The sequence below is a fragment of the Camarhynchus parvulus genome, chromosome 27 (genome assembly GCF_901933205.1).
Source record: "Camarhynchus parvulus chromosome 27, STF_HiC, whole genome shotgun sequence".
Lineage (NCBI taxonomy): Eukaryota > Metazoa > Chordata > Aves > Passeriformes > Thraupidae > Camarhynchus > Camarhynchus parvulus.
In genome coordinates, this window is record NC_044597.1 from 2985546 (window position 1) to 3001213 (window position 15668).

Sequence of the window (15668 nt, forward strand, 5' to 3'; positions counted from 1 at the left end):
TCTCAGAAAAGAAAATCCTAAAGAAAAGATTTTTCATAAAGAGATGTCTGCGACACCCCGGTGCGGTCGCTGCTGCCCCGGGTCCCGCACGGGCTCCATGCAGCCCTGCCCGGGATGCCAGGGACATCCTGCAGGGCACCCTTGGGTGCTGCCCGGGCACCCCCAGCCTCCCCAGGCCCTGCCTTGGCCCCTTGCCGTGCCTCGGGGGTTTGGAAGCCGCAGCTCCGGGGCGGTAACTGGATCCCAGGGCTCGGGTGACCTTCGCGCCTCCCGGGCTGCTCTGGATGCGCCAGCCATGCCCAGCCCGGTGTCCCTGCAAGGCAAAGGCTGCTGGAGGGCTGTCCCCAGCTGACCCCAGGCCATCCATGGGCTGCTCTTCTCTGTGGTGTCGCTGTGTGGGTCTGGGCCTCTCTCAGGGTCTCTAGCTGCTCACAGTGACCCCAAGATGTGTTAGAAAAATCTCTTTTCCCAGCCTGGCGCTCAAAGAATGAGTCAGAACTCTTCAGTTCTCATTCTCAAGGTTGTTTATTGTTTCATATCCATAAAATTTTTTCCCCTGACCTGCTGAGGTCCTCTCAGCAAGACAGTCCGAGGCACTCTGCCCATCTTTTATCTTTTTATACTAAAAACTGCGTGTACATTATTTACCATAACTTCCCAATACCTATCACCTATGTTAGACAGTGAGCTTCTACTCTAAACCAATCTAAAAGTGCCACCATCACAGCAGAAGATGGAGGCCAAGAAGAAGAAGGAGAAAGGCTGGACACTGCTGCCAGTATGAACCAGTCGCCTCCAGCTAGATCAACCCAGTCAGTCCCAGTGTGATGCCATGTGCTCCCAGTTGCTCCCAGTCCCGCCAGCATGGGGGATGATGTGCGTGGTGTGTTCCCAGCCATTCTCAGACACCCCCAGTGTCAATCCAGTCCCTCCCAGTGTGATGTCAGTCACACCCAGTATATCCCAGTTACCTTCAGTCATTCCCAGTTCCTCCAGTTGGCTTGCAGCATGATCTCAGTTTCAGTTGCTCCCAGTGGACCAGAGCGTGATCCCAGTTGCTCCCTTTCAACATCAATATGAGCCCAGTAAGCTCCAGTATGATCCTTGTCACATGCCAGCACTCCCAGTATGGTCCCAGTGTAATCCCAGTTACTTCAGTCTCTCCCAGGATGGTCCCAGCTGCCTCCAGCATGGTTCCAGTTGCTTCTCTGGATCAACCCAGTATGACGCCATGTGCTTCCAGTTGCTCCCAGTCCCCCCAGTATGGGGATGATGTGTGTGGTGTGTTCCCAGCCACTCTCAGACACCCCAGTGTCAATCCAGCCCCTCCCAGTATGATCCAGACACGACCCCAGCATGCTCCCAGTATGAACCAGTGGCCTCCAGCTAGATCAACCCAGTCAGTCCCAGTATGATGCCATGTGCTCCCAGTTGCTCCCAGTCCCCCCAGTATGGGGGATGATGTGCACGGTGTGTTCCCAGCCACTCTCACACATTCCCAGTCCCTCCCAGTATGATCCAGAGACGACCCCAGCGTGCTCCCAGTATGAACCACTCGTGCCCCACACGGTGCCAGCTGCTGGCAGCCGTTCCTGTCCCTCTGTCCTCACAGTGGGTCTGTCCTTCCTCCCGCAGGCATGAAGCGCCCCCTGAGCCCATCCCACAGCCCCGAGGGCGCAGTGCAGCTGGTGGAGGAGCCCAGCTGCCCCCCCAGCCAGCCCGAGCAGCGCATGAAGAGGGAGAAGAAGCAGCAGTCGTTCACTCTTTGCGAGGTCTGCAACATCCAGCTCAACTCAGCTGCCCAGGCGCAGATCCACTACAACGGCAAGTCCCACCAGAAGCGCCTCAAGCAGCTAAACAAGGGGAAGATGCCAGCAGCCCAAGGTAGGAGCCCACCCAGCAGGCCAAGGTGGCCCAAAGGCTGCTCTTGCTCTGCCACAGCTGCTCTGTTGGGCTCGTGGGAAGTTTGGAGGTGCTTGGTTTTGGTCCTTAGCTCTCGGGGCCTTTCTGAGTCACTGCGACCCCAAGATTGTTAAAAGTCTCTTTTCCCAGCCCAAGCGCTTGAAGAATGAGTCGGAGTTCTTCAGTTCTTGGTCTCAAGGTTGTTTATTGCATCTTATCTATAAAAAATTTTCTCCTGTCCTGCCGAGGTCAGTCCAGCAGGACAGTTCCAGGCACTCTGCCTGCCCCTGGGGGCAGTGTTATGTCTTTATACTAAAAACTGTACACAATATTTACAATTACTTCCCAATACCTATCGCCTATGTTAGACAGTGAGCTTCTACTCTAAACCAATCTAAAAGTGCCACCATCACAGCAGAAGATGGAGGCCAAGAAGAAGAAGGAGAAAGGCTGGACACACTCAGTTCCCTCCATCTTGCCTCCTGAACTCCCATTCCAAAAACCCTAAAATCTACTTTTCCACCCTGTGATAACTTCACTAATATTCTATTTAAACTGTTGTGGCTTGCTGATTTTCATATAAGGTTGGTCATTTGCTCCATGGGTCATAATCAAAACCACAGGTGTCTGTGCCAGGGCTTCTGAGCCCCCTGGCAGGGGTCTTGGCAGTCCTGGACAGCCAGAGGGACGTCCTGGGCTCCCACACTTGGCATCTGTCACTTGCTGGAAGCGCAGGGCTTTCAGTCCTAAGGTGGTTTAGGGGCCCAAGAGGCCGAGATGCACAGCAGAGGGATGGACACACGTGGCTCTGTCCATGTGGTTGTTGCTGCTCTTTGTGGGTGTCTCCTTGAGCTCTGTAGATGGTTTGTGCAGCAGGGACGTGTGTGCCCAAGGCTGCCAGTTGCTGGGGTTCTGGATGCTGCTCTGCAGGTGCCAACCTGACCTGTGCACTTCTCCTGTATCTGTGCTGAGTTTGATCCAAAATGCTGCTTAGATGTTGGCGCTGAGGCCCCTCACCTGTTGGCTGTGCAGGGATGCTGCCACGTGCCGGTGCTGTGCTGCTGGGCAGGACACTGTGCAAGGGCAAGGACTCACTTGCCCTCTGTGCCATCTGCCAGCACTCACCTGGCTGGGCCCAGCTGGCTGCTGCAGATTTTATGCACAAAAGCAGGGAAATGTGCCCAGAAATGTCACCCTGTCACCATGGCTTACCTGCTCTGCCTGAGCCTTTGGCTGTGAGGGTTTGTCATTTACAGCAAACCAAGGGAATTGCACAGAAATCACAGAATGCCTTGGGATGGAAGGGACCTAAAAGATTAAATGGTTCCCTGCTCCTGCTCTGACTAGAGACTGGGCAGGCTGGAGCCATGAATCCCTAGCATGGCAATAGTGATGTGTGTGCCAAATCCTGCCCTGGCTGGTGCTGATTTTGTTTGGGTAAGCCTGGGATATGCAAAGGAGCAGGTCTCTCCGTTAGCATTACTGACAGATGGAAATATTGCCAGCTATTTTAATGGGGATGGGCCTCATAAATTCCAGCCTGCAGCTTCCAGCTTCTCCCCTCAATCTGCTTGTGGCCTGATGGGAGGCTGTCCAGGGATGCATTTCCTACTGAGCCAAAGAATCTTGGGCCATGCCTGTCTGCTCTTTGTGCTTCTGCACCGTCCCTGTCCTCTGCCAGTGTGGCACCACTGGGACCCCATGCTGTTGGTCTCACAATCTGTGCTCTGCCAGGCATGGCACAGCCATTCCTGAGTGTGCAGGGCTCTGATGTGCTTGTGTGGAGAAACTGCAGGCAGCAGCTGCTCCCTGTGCCTCCCTGTCCCTCCCATTCCCGCCGGAGCTGACCTTTCCCTGCACTTTTGGTTAAAAATGTCACTTCCAGCATTGTCACTGTGAGCCTTTCCCAGCCTCCTGAGACTGATGTGACTCCTGTGTCCCCCCTGCACTGGTTTTGCCACTTGTCTTGAGGACAAGTGCAGGACAAGCTCCTGGCTGGGCTGGCAGGGCCATGGGGTGCTGGGGATGCCCTGCCCTGCCTCATCACACTCCTCTAGGAGCCCTTTGCCAGACTTGCACCTTTGGGTGCTGAGAAATTGCATCTGCCTGCAGTGCTGGGAGCAGGCACAGCCCTCAGGCAGGAATGGGTCCCCAGTGGCGTGTCAGCACTGGGGGAGGTTAAAGACAGGGGATTAAATGAAGTAATTCAGTTGGACAAAGATGGGATGTTCCTCTGGGCTGGAATCTCTGCCTCATGCTGACACCTACAGCTGCATCAAAGGCAGCTTGCAGCCAGCACTGTGTCCCTGCTCCCCTCTGGCTCCTGGGATCTGTTATCCTGCCCAGGCTGTGAAGGTGCAGAGGAGCAGCACTGGCAAACATGCTAATCAGTGTCATTGCAATGCATTAGCTCTGGAGCAGAAAGCTCCCAACTTAAAAACAAATTATTGCTTGTTTTTCATTTCGCAAGACAGATCCCAGATCTTTGTTGTCCTGTGTGGAGTCGTGGTGAAGGTGCCCCTGCCCTGCCTCATCACACTCCTCTAGGAACCCTTCCCTGACCAGACCTGCACCTTTGGGAGCTGAGAAACTGCATCTGCCTGCAGTGCTGGGAGCTGTCACCCCTTCTTGGGCAGCTGGGCTCAGCCTGGCACACAGGAATGGCTCCCACGGGTCCCCAGTGGTGCGTCAGCACTGGGGGAGTCTTGGATTAAATGAAGTTACTCAGTTGGACAAAGATGGGATGTTCCTCTGGGCTGGAATCTCTGCCTCATGCTGACACCTACAGCTGCATCAAAGGCAGCTTGCAGCCAGCACTGAGTGTCCCTGCTCCCCTCTGGCTCCTGGGATCTGTTATCCTGCCCAGGCTGTGATCACTGGTGTCTCGTGCAGCAGAGCTGCAGAGGAGCAGCACTGGCAAACATGCTAATCAGTGTCATTGCAATTCATTAGCTCTGGAGCAGAAAGCCCTCAACTTAAAAACAAATTATTGCTTATTAGGCTTTCACTTTTCAAGACAGACCCCAGATCCTTGTTGTCCTGTGTGGAATCGTGGTGAGGTGGTGATTAGATACGGGGTGGTCACAGATGAAAGACGTTTTCGTGCCGCAGATGCCAGTTCTAATCCAACTGGGTCACGAGTGATTTAATTACTGCCTGTGATTTCCCAGGCAGCCCAAGTGATCTCAGTTTGTTCTCAGAGTCCTCAGGAACCAAACCACAGCCTGGTGCCGAATGGGCTGCAAAAGGGGCATGGGCAGGGGGCTGCTGCTGCTTCCCCTCATCCTGGATCATCCCTGGGGCTCCCATCAGGACAGGCTGAGCTGGAGCATTTCAGAATTCACACCCTGATCCATTGCTCTCCCTAAAAAGTCCTTTCCAGTGTCTCAAAGAAGTCATGGGATGTACAGAACAGCTCATGCTGCTACCAGAGTGCTGTCTCCGGGCTCTGCCAGCCCCATCTCCCTCAAAGGCAGTGGGAACGCTCTCCTTTGGAGCACCAGCCTCTGGAATCCCTGGCAAATCTGAGCTGACAGCAGCTCGTAGCCCTTTGGCCAGGGTCTGTGGGAAGGACACTGTTCAGGCATCTCCCATGCCCAGGAGGCTTCACACAAACCCCAACTCAAACCACTTCTCTTGCCTTTGGAGGCTGCTGAGCTGCTCCCCCAACCCAAATGCCAAAGCACCCAGAGGCAGCTGTGCCCTGGGGCTGATTTGTGTCACAAGCTCTTCCTCCTCTCCAAAATCCATGGAATTATGTGCCCTGACCCTCTCCCTGCCTGCCCAGTGCTGTCACCCTGCTCACACTGGGGCTGCCTGGTGCTGTCCCCTCCCCTCAGCCCTGGACCAGCAGCTCCTTGCAAAGGGAAAGGTCCTGGATTTCCCAAATATGCACTGAAATGTCTGTCCATGCGTGTTTGGGAGCAGAGAGGTTTGAGATGAGCAGGGAAATCGCTGTGACAGCTTCAGCATCGCTGAGCAGGGCCCCTGGCAGGGACATGGGGACCCCAGGGGACTCAGAGGGGGCTGGCAGCTGCTGGTGGGATTATCCCGGGTTTCACAGGGGTCCCAGCTCCCTGGTTTTGGCAGCTGGCAGGGAACCCCCTGCCCTCGAATGGCTCCTGCAGAGAGGGGTGGCAGTGCCTGGGGCACTGAGGCTGGGCTAGGAGGAGCCCATGGTTGTGCTCTTGGCTGGGCTGGGAGAGCCCTGCTGAGAAACAGCTCCTGAAAAGCACCCAGAGCAGCCCCTGGGCTGGGGAGCAGCAGAGGGAGGGGAGCTGGTGGCTCTGGCCATGGCACTGCTGGGGGGTGTGAGCCCTCTCCATGCTCCTTCTCCATGACCCTGCTCTGGGTGCTCTGGCACCTCGTTCTCAGCTGCTTTCCCTCCTCCTGCCCCCTGTGCTCACTGCTGTGGCAGCCTTTCAGCTGTTCATTACCCAGCAAACAGTGCCAGCCCCTTTCAGCCACGTTCAGCCGGGCTTTGTCTGCAATAATCCCGAGGTATTGATTTAAATTGTTTGCAAACACGTGGGATTAGGGTCTAATTGGGACTAATGGGGCTGCAGCAGTCGTGGCACTGCTGGGTTGGGGCTGGGACATTCTCACATCTGCCCTTGATGGACCTGCTCCAGCAATGCCAGAGGAAATGTTCTTTCTTTCTTCCTCCTGCAGGAATTTGCTGCTCTCCTGTTTTTAGGACTTTTTTTTTTTTTTTGGACAAATTTGGCAGGGACAGGTTGGCATGGGAGCCACTTCAGTGTCCATCACCAGCTCCACTGGCAGCACATCAGGCTCTCCCAAACTTCCCAATGGCAGATCCATAAAGGGGATTTAACACTTGGCTGGGACAAACCCTGCATCAGTGCCAGGTGCTGATCAATACCTTGTGCCCAAGCAGCACCAGGGTTCAGATTTGAAGCTTCTGTGGATTTATGAAGGACAAACATAAGGAATCCTCCTGCTCCATTGGCCTCGGCTGCTCCCTTCAGCTGTGAGCAAAGATGAGCAAAAAATAGCTTTTCACATCAGATTTGAATAACCTGGAATCTCAGTGGGAGAAATAGAATGGGGTTTTTTTCACGTCTTAAAGATGCTGGCTGGGATCAGGGATAATTTAAAGAAGCTCAATTGGGTAATTGTACATTTTCCTTCCCTCTGCTCACTCCCAGGCTTCTTCCTTCCCGTTGGGGCACAGGGATGGGGTGCAGGGATGTCCCCTGGGGCTCCTGGGGCAGAGCTGGGAGGGCTGAGAAGGGGAGGGATTTACCCCTGCCACTGGGGACTGGCAGAAAAGCCCTGCTTCACTAAATGCTCTTTTTTTACCAAAAAAAAATCCCCCAGGTTCTGTGGGGGAAGGGACCTGTGGGCGCCATGTGAGAGGCTGCACATGAGCTCAGACCCTGCCCATGAATCCAGAGCAAACTGCTCCCTTTCTAAATCCTCAGAAAATACCCCATTAGCTTGCTGTCCCTCTGAAAAGCCCAGCTATTCAGCTTTCTGTGGATTAATAACTGTGGCATAATTAATCTCTGATTTTATTGAGTCAGTAACTTCAGATAGGAAATGAATTGATTAGTGGTCAGCTTTGGCTGGAAGGTTTTTGTGGTGTGGAGCCTTCCCCACCAGGACTCTGACCTCTGGCTCTGCACCCCAGTTCTGATCAGAGCTTCAGGGATATTTCACCCTGACACATTTATTCCAAAAAGATCTTTTAAATTTAAACTCTTACAGAGAAGCTGCAGGGCTTTTCTTGTGCTGCTGGGGCATCAAGGAGGTGAGAACCTCCCATGGCGGGGGCTTGGGTGCTCTGGTGGATGCTCCTTAAGAAATTTTTATTAATCTTTACTAAGAAATAAAGAGAAATATAGAAACCAAGCCAAAATATATCAAGGTTAGATAATACAAATCAAATATCATCTTTCTGTGGGCTGGTGGGGGCTGCCTGGGCCATGGGGGTGTCCAGGTGCCACTGATGTGGTGCTGGCAGTGGAGATTTTTCTTTTTTTTGGTTAAAAACGTCAGAGTTTCACGGATATTTCACCCTGACACACTCATTCTAAAAAGATCCTTTAAATTTAAACTCTTACAGAGAAGCTGCAGGGCTTTTCTTGTGCTGCTGGGGCATCAAGGAGGTGGGAGTCTCCCATGACGGGGGCTTGGGTGCTCAGGTGGATGCTCCAGCTTAAGAAAAATAGAGAAATATACAGACCAAGCCAAAATATATCAAGGTTAGATAATATAAATCAAATATCATCTTTCTGTGGGCTGGTGGGGGCTGCCTGGGCCATGGGGGTGTCAGGGTGCCACTGATGTGGTGCTGGCAGAGGCTGTGCTGTGCTGCTGGCAGTGGAGATTTTTCTCAAAAAAAAAAAATCAGTAGGAAGTTGCCTGGTGTTATTTTTAAGCCCTGCAGTTGTGAGCCATTCCTCTTTAATCGTGGATTTTGCTGTCACTTTCTTGCAGTGGGTTTGCTGTCAAGTTGCCTCAGTGAGTGTTTCACGGCCACTCAGCTCAGGGCTGCCACACACGTGACATTCATTAGAAGTGGATTAAGAGCAACGAGGAGCACAAATATCTCACAGTTTCCCACGTAGCATCAGCTCAGCAGATTTGGAAGAGGAAACCTGGCATTTCTGTTAAGCAGGGGAAAAAAATATGGTCAAAGCAGCAGCTAAACTGTGAGCGTGCCCCAACTTGTACCTGCTGCTCCCTGTCCTGAGAGATCTCTGAGCCTGAAGGAGCCTTTTCCAGAGCTCCATCAGCAGCTCTGAGCAGGGCTGAGCTCCCTGGGATGGGGTGATGTCCCTTAGAAGGGTGGCTGCTGCTGGGGATGCTCTTGTGGCCACCCCAGGCATCGAATCCAAAGTGTGGTAGCAAGGTGGGACCCTGTGCCCTGTCCCTTCCAGGAGGGCCCTCCTCAATTAGATGGAAAATCTTACACTCTCTCTCTCTCTGAAACTATTTCCAGGTGTAATTTCCACCCCTTTTCTTGATAATTAAATATTTCTAGGTCATCTAGGTCACCCTATTCACAGTTTGGAGGGCTTGGCTTTGCCCCCGAGCACTTGGGGGCTGCTGTAAATTTTCACCCTGCTATCTCGTCTTTGTGATTAAATGATTAATTAGCTGATCACAGATGCAAGGGGCTGTATCTTAAACATCCCCAGCAGGATCTCAGCACCCTTGGGGGGCTCTGCTGTTCTCAGGAGGAGGCAGCCCTGTCCTGCTCTGACACAGGAGAGAGAGGAGATCCCAGGAGAGAAATTGCTGATTTCATAGAGAAAGAAATAATGGAGGAGGAGCATGGTGAAGATTATGGAGTGAGAAGTGGATGCTCTCTCGTGTACCCCAGTTGTGATAGAGATCTCTGATTGTTGATGTGCTCATTGCCCAATTCTGGTCTCTATTTGCAAGCCTGGGGAAGAAGTCCTGACTTACCCATGCAAGGAACATCCACAAACATGGACCTGTTACCACAGCAAAGATGTCATGGCTTTGTCTTCTCTCCAGAGACAGACACGTGAGCAGAGAAAGGAGAGAGCTGTGAGGTCTAGCAGGAGTTAAGGGAACACTTTGATCAGATTTGTTCCTGCTCATGATCTATTTATTATGATTATTTTTAAAAGGATTGTGGTGCCTCTGGGAATAATTTGGACTTTTGGAATGAAATAAAGCCAGGTCTTTGATGTGTAAAGACCAGGATGCAAAAGAAGAGGGGGATGAAGGAGATGTGGAGCAGGGCTCCTCACTGTCAGCACAGGGAGAAGGCACAACACACCACAAACAGTTTTTTGGGCAGCATGAGCCCAGAGATGGGAATGGGAACCTGGAGCAGTGGAAGGGAGGTGTGGTATGGCATGTATGGTACCTTTGCCAGTGGACAAATTGTGACGGTGTTCACAGGGGTCTGAGGATGAGGGAAGAGACGAGGATCTGACTCCATGTTTCAGAAGGCTTGATTTATTATTTTATGATATATATTATATTAAAACTATACTAAAAGAATAGAAGAAAGGATTTCATCAGAAGGCTAGCTAAGAATAGAAAAAGAAAGAATGATAACTAAGGTTTTGTGGCTTGGACAGAGAGTCCGAGCCAGTTGATTGTGATTGGCCATTAATTAGAAACAACCACATGAGACCAATCACAGATCCACCTGTTGCATTCCACAGGAGCAGATAATCATTGTTAAATTTTGTTCCTGAGGCCTCTCAGCTTCTCAGGAGGAAAAATCCTAAGGAAAGGATTTTTCATAAAAGATGTCTGTGACAATGAATGGCCGGCGCCAAAACACACTCCTTTAAAAGTTTTACAGGTCATTATGGATCCTGTGAATGAGTGGAGTTCTTGGACACAGCTCCTTCCTGTGGCTTCTTCTGAACCTCAGGAACTGGAAATTTTTGGGTCCACAACAATGAATTTTGCATGAAATTTGAACTTCCTGATGTGACACAAACAAAAAAAATAAGACAATCAATGTCACTCCAAATCATCCTTTTTATAGAAATGCATCTGCTTGGTGCAAATACACCAAGATGACAACAACCAAAGCATCACTCCATACATGTTGAGGCAGCAGGTGTAATGCCAGTGCCCCCATGAAAACACATTCTCCCTGGGGCACACATCGTGTTCTTCCATCTTTTTGCATTATCCACCATGTGCAACCTGGTCCCTGAGCAAAACCAACCCCACGAATGGGTTTGTCTGTATTCGAGGCAGAATTAATCCAAACTGTCTTAAAGGTGCAAAACTTATTATTCAGCACAAACAGAACAAGACAACTGTGGATAAAAGCATCATATAGGCAAATATAAAAGCATCATATAGATATTGAAAATATCTATATTATATTAATCATATAGTCAAGCATAAAAGTATTGTATAGATATTGAAAATATCTATATGATATTCATCATATAGTCAAGTATAAAAGCATCATATAGTCAAATATGAAAGCATCATATAGATATTGAAAATATCTATATGATATTCATCATATAGTCAAATATGAAAGCATCATATAGATATTGTAATATCTATATGATATTCATCATATAGTAAAATATAAAAGCATCATATAGTCAAATATAAAAGCATCATATAGATATTGAAAATATCGATATGATATTCATCATATAGTCAAGTATAAAATCATCATATAGTCAAATATAAAAGCATCATATAGTCAAATATGAAAGCATCATATAGATATTGAAAATATCTATATGATATTCATCATATAGTCAAATATGAAAGCATCATATAGATATTGAAAATATCTATATTATATTCATCATATAGTCAAATATAAAAGCGTCATATAGATATTGAAAATATCTATATGATATCCATCATATAGTCAAATATAAAAGCATCATATAGACATTGCTACCAGGGTAGTTAAAAACCACATTGAAAGCATTAGGTGGGGGATCTTTCAAAAACTGGGAGCAGCATCTGGCAAAAGCCACCTGGTTAGTTAACACCCGAGGCTCCACTAACCGAGTGGGCCCTGCCCAGTGTGAGCCTTTGCACAGAGCAGATGGAGACAAAGTCCCAGTGGTGCAGTCAGACCGTGAGCCCTCTCCCCCTGCTCACCCGTAAGAAGAACACTTTCCACTGGGGCCCTGAGCAGCAACAAGCCTTTGACCACAGCATCCCCAAAAAACTCACTTCCCCTCAAACCACGACAAGCATGAGCATCCTGCTGCATCCCACGGCTGCATCCCGCAGTTCCCGCTCCCTCCCGGCTGTCACAGGGCATTAGAGGCGCTGCACGGAGCGGGTCGTGCCCGGGCTGTGCGTGCGAGAGCTCCGCGCCCGCCCCGTGCCCCGGCGGGGCCCCAGCGAGCACCGGCACTGAACGGGGGGGACCGCGGAGGGCTGAAGTGGCTTCTCAGTGTTGGAACCGCTGCTCATCCCCCTCCGGCATCCAGCCTGGGGCTCCTCTCCGTGCCCGCTGTGTCTGTGTGTGTGTGTGCCCGCCCGGGGGCACGGGAGGAGCGTTTGGAACAGGGAGAATGAGGAGGGCAAAGCAGGAGGAGGGAGGGGGGTGTGGGCACTGTAGAGCTGTCACTGTGATTTAGGGTCGGCTGCTTAAACTGTTTTATGTTGCCAGACAGTAAGTCGTAAGCAATATAAAATTCTCTCTGAAGAGATGATCTCCCCTCGTCGTGCTGCTGCCTCAGAGTGAGCTCTCCTCTCCATAACCCCGTGGTGCCAGTGCAGAGGGAAAAATGGGATTCTGGCTTTTGGAGCCATGCCCACAGGCTGGGATTGGGGATCCAGGGGGATCCAAGGCCCTGCTCTCTCCCTGCTGGGAGCAGAGTGGTGCAGAGCTCTGCATGAGCTGCCTGTGAGGGACTGGTGCTGGTAGCTGTGTGTCCTTCCAGCACAAGGACTGTGGCTTTTCCCTGCAGCCTCCCTGGGCTGCCCCAGCTCTGCTTTTGGAGCATGTGAGTCGGATCTGTTGGATCTGTTGGAGCTGTTGGAGTTGCTGGAGTTGTTGGAGCAGAGTTGCCCCTGCCTGCAGGCACTGCCTGCTCACCTCAGATTCAGTTCCCTTCCTTTTTCATGCCCCTGAGTTATCACTGCTTTTGGACAGCTTGCCCACAACACTGCTCCAGCTCACCTTGGGTATTTTCTGCAGCCACAGATTTGCAAGGAGCAGTTTTATTTATCTGGCTGTTGCTGTGCTAGCCAGAGTGTCTCGGCGTGGTCTGAGCTCTGGCACCAGAGTGTTTGCCCAGATGAGCTCCCTGGGCACCAGCAGCTCCTGAGGGGCCAAAGCTAAGCAGGAACCTGATGGGCAAGACCAGAGACAGCATCACCCCTGGCTAATTAAGCATCCTGAAGATTTTGGGTAGTTGGTTCCATGCCAAACTCCACATGGGCCCTGTGGCCCCCCAGGAAATCTGCATTGGGCTGGGGGGGACCAAAGTGTGGTGGCAAGGTGGGACCCTGTGCCCTGTCCCTTCCAGGAGGGCTCTCCTCAATTAGATGGAAAATCTTACATTCTCTCTCTCTGAAACTATTTTCAGGTGTAATTTCCACCCCTTTTCTTGATAATTAAATATTTCTAGGTCATCCAGTTTCTCCACCCTGTTCACAGACATGTCCTGGATGCCTTTGTAATTAGCCATCTCCCTGGGAAGGATGATGAAGGTGGGAGGCATCATTCCACCACCAAAGCCCTGCCCACCTTGGCTCATCCTTGGGGGTCAGGGCTGGGGGTGTGTGTCCCCCAGGCTTGTCAGACCCCTCCACTGACACAAAGCTCCCAGGTTTGCTCTGTATAAAAGCAGAAATCTGCAGGAAGGATTCATTTTAAAAAATGGGGATTAATAAAAATTATCTGGCTGGGCACGGTGAACTCAGCAGTTTGGTAAGTCTGTGTTTATCAGGGGGGTCATGGGGGACTGTGAGCCACAAATCTCATTCTCTTTGTGTGGGAAGCCCCTCGGGGGAGGAGGATTCAGCCCTTAAAAAATGTTACTTTAATCCTGAGCAAACTCAGGAGCAGGAAAGGTCAGTGCCTGCCTTCCTGGGCCGGCAGGGATGAACCGCCGGCGGCTGCTTCAGCCCGAGCCTTCTGCTTCTGAGGGGGCTCAGGTTACAGAGCAGGAGAAAACTGATACACATCCTCCAGGTGTATCAGTCCTGATCCTATCTGATGTCTTTCACCCCCAAATTATACCCTAAACCCTTGGTGAACAAAGTCAGCCAGAAAGGCTCTGCAAGGCTCAGCAGACTGGGGCAGGGAGCAGTTCTGGCTGGGTTATTATTCCTGTCTCCCTTCTCCTTTATTGATGTGTTCATTGCCCAGTTCTGGTCTCTATTTGCCAGGCTGTCTCTGGAGTCTAAGCCTGGGAAAACCAATCCCTGAATGTCCTCATCAGACTTGGGCAGGGAGCAGTTCTGGCTGGGCTTTTATCCCTGTCTCCCTCTCCTTTATTGATGTTTTCACTGCCCAGTTCTGGTCTCTATTTGCCAGGCTGTCTCTGGAGTCTAAGGCTGGGAAGAGCCAGCAAAGAATTTAACTCTGCCCTCAGTAGGGTTCAGAGTAATCCCTCTGTTGTGGCTCCTGGAGTCTGAACCCTGTGAATTGGTGACATTGGTGGCACAGCTGAGCCCGAGCACCCTCCCCTTCTCCCTGCCCTCCCTCCCTCGTGCTTTAAGCCACAGGCAGGATTTGAGCAGACCTGCCCAAGCAAGCCCGGCTTTGTGCATGTTTGGGATTTGCCTCTCCCGGGGTGGGTGTGATGTTGAGCTGCAGGCTGAGGGCTGGGGCCATTTCACAGGAAACCCTCTGGTTCCATCCCCACACTCTTGGGGTGCTCAGCCACCCGTGCCCCACATGTGGACATCAGCCTGTGTTGGAAAGTGGTGTGGTCACCACCACAGGGGGCTGTGGCATCTCACCTGTGTTGCCTCTGGGGGTTTTTTAGGGCCTCCCATGTGATGGTGGAACTTTTTGACCCCTTCTCAGCCACTCCAGGGTGGATGTTTCAGCAGCTTCACCCCACAGAGGAGGTTGTGGGGATCTGCAGCCTCAGGCTTTTGCTCCTTGGAAGGGGGATGAGGGTCTGGACCCTGTGGGAGGCTTTGTGCTGCTGCCCTACGCCAGCTCTGGGCTACAAATATAGCAAGTTATGGACAAATATGGACAAATATAGCAAGTTATGCACCGGACAGACCCACAGTGCCGAGCTGGGAAATTCCAGTGATGCGCTGGGCTGGGCAGGGCCGGAGGCGTTAATGGCCGGGGCTGTAATCAGCACCTGCAATTAACCTCAGCTCCAGCTGCCCTCAAAGGCTCGGCCACAAAGTGCAGCATCCCACACCCCCTTCCAGCCCTCCGTGTCACTCCAGCTCCGTTTCAGCCGCAGCAATGCTGACCAGGACCTGCTGGCCTGGTTGGGATAAATGCAGCATGAAGCACAGCCAGGAGAGGATTTATTGGGGGAATTGCTGGGGAGAACTGAAGGGGCTGGTCAGGGCGAATGGAGGATGGAGCAGGGATCAGGGCTGTACATCGGTCCAGAGGGGCTGGAGGTCAGGAGATGCCAGACTTGCTCATGAAAAGAGAACAGCCATCGTTCTGGGATGTTCTCCCAGTCTTTACATTTCCAGCTCCCTCTGCTCGACGCTCCCTGCAGTAACACCAAACCCCTGATGACATTAAACAAATTAATATGGGGTTTAAATAGCCTGCAGGGGGCCGGGCCAGGCGTGCGGGGCCAGCTGTCAATCCCGGATTAGCGAGTGCCCCGGCTAAACTTACTGCTGCTGTTAACGACCCTGACAACAACACCCTCCCTGCCCGGGGCTCTGCCAGGCTGCCTGCGGTGCCAACCGAGCCAGGCTGAGGTCTGGGAGGGAGAACCATGGCCCTGCAGCAGCACCCAGAGGGGCCTTGAAGGCTTTAGTGCTTTTCAGTGCACCAAAATTCTGTAATTTACCCCAAAGTGCCCAGTCTGGCTGCGGCACATGGGCACACTCAGGCATCTCATGGTTTTAAAGGTTCATTTTCACTCTGTATGGCCCAGTGGTTTCTGCCCAACTCCTTGTATTGTTGAGAAAAATATTTAATTCCTTCCTTGTTCTCGTCTCGCATTCAGGGAGGCAGGGGAGGTGATTGTTTCCCCTTTTCATGAGCAGGTTTTTCATTTCCCTGCTTAAAGGGCAGCAATGTAAGCAAGTCATGAGCCTCATCTCCCGAGAAGAAGCCAAAAATCAGCACAGAGAAGGTGCTGCCATGAGGA

The 15668-nt window shown here is 51.5% G+C and overlaps 1 protein-coding gene across 1 annotated transcript in view; it reads left to right on the top strand.

Annotated features, from left to right (window-relative positions):
- ZNF385C (zinc finger protein 385C) overlaps positions 1 to 15668 on the top strand; it is a 68674-nt gene that overhangs the window by 20959 nt on the left and 32047 nt on the right. Inside the window, exon 2 of the mRNA XM_030966174.1 lies at positions 1636 to 1884. Within this exon, the coding sequence (XP_030822034.1) occupies positions 1636 to 1884 (249 nt within the window). The remainder of the gene's footprint in view (positions 1 to 1635; positions 1885 to 15668) is intronic.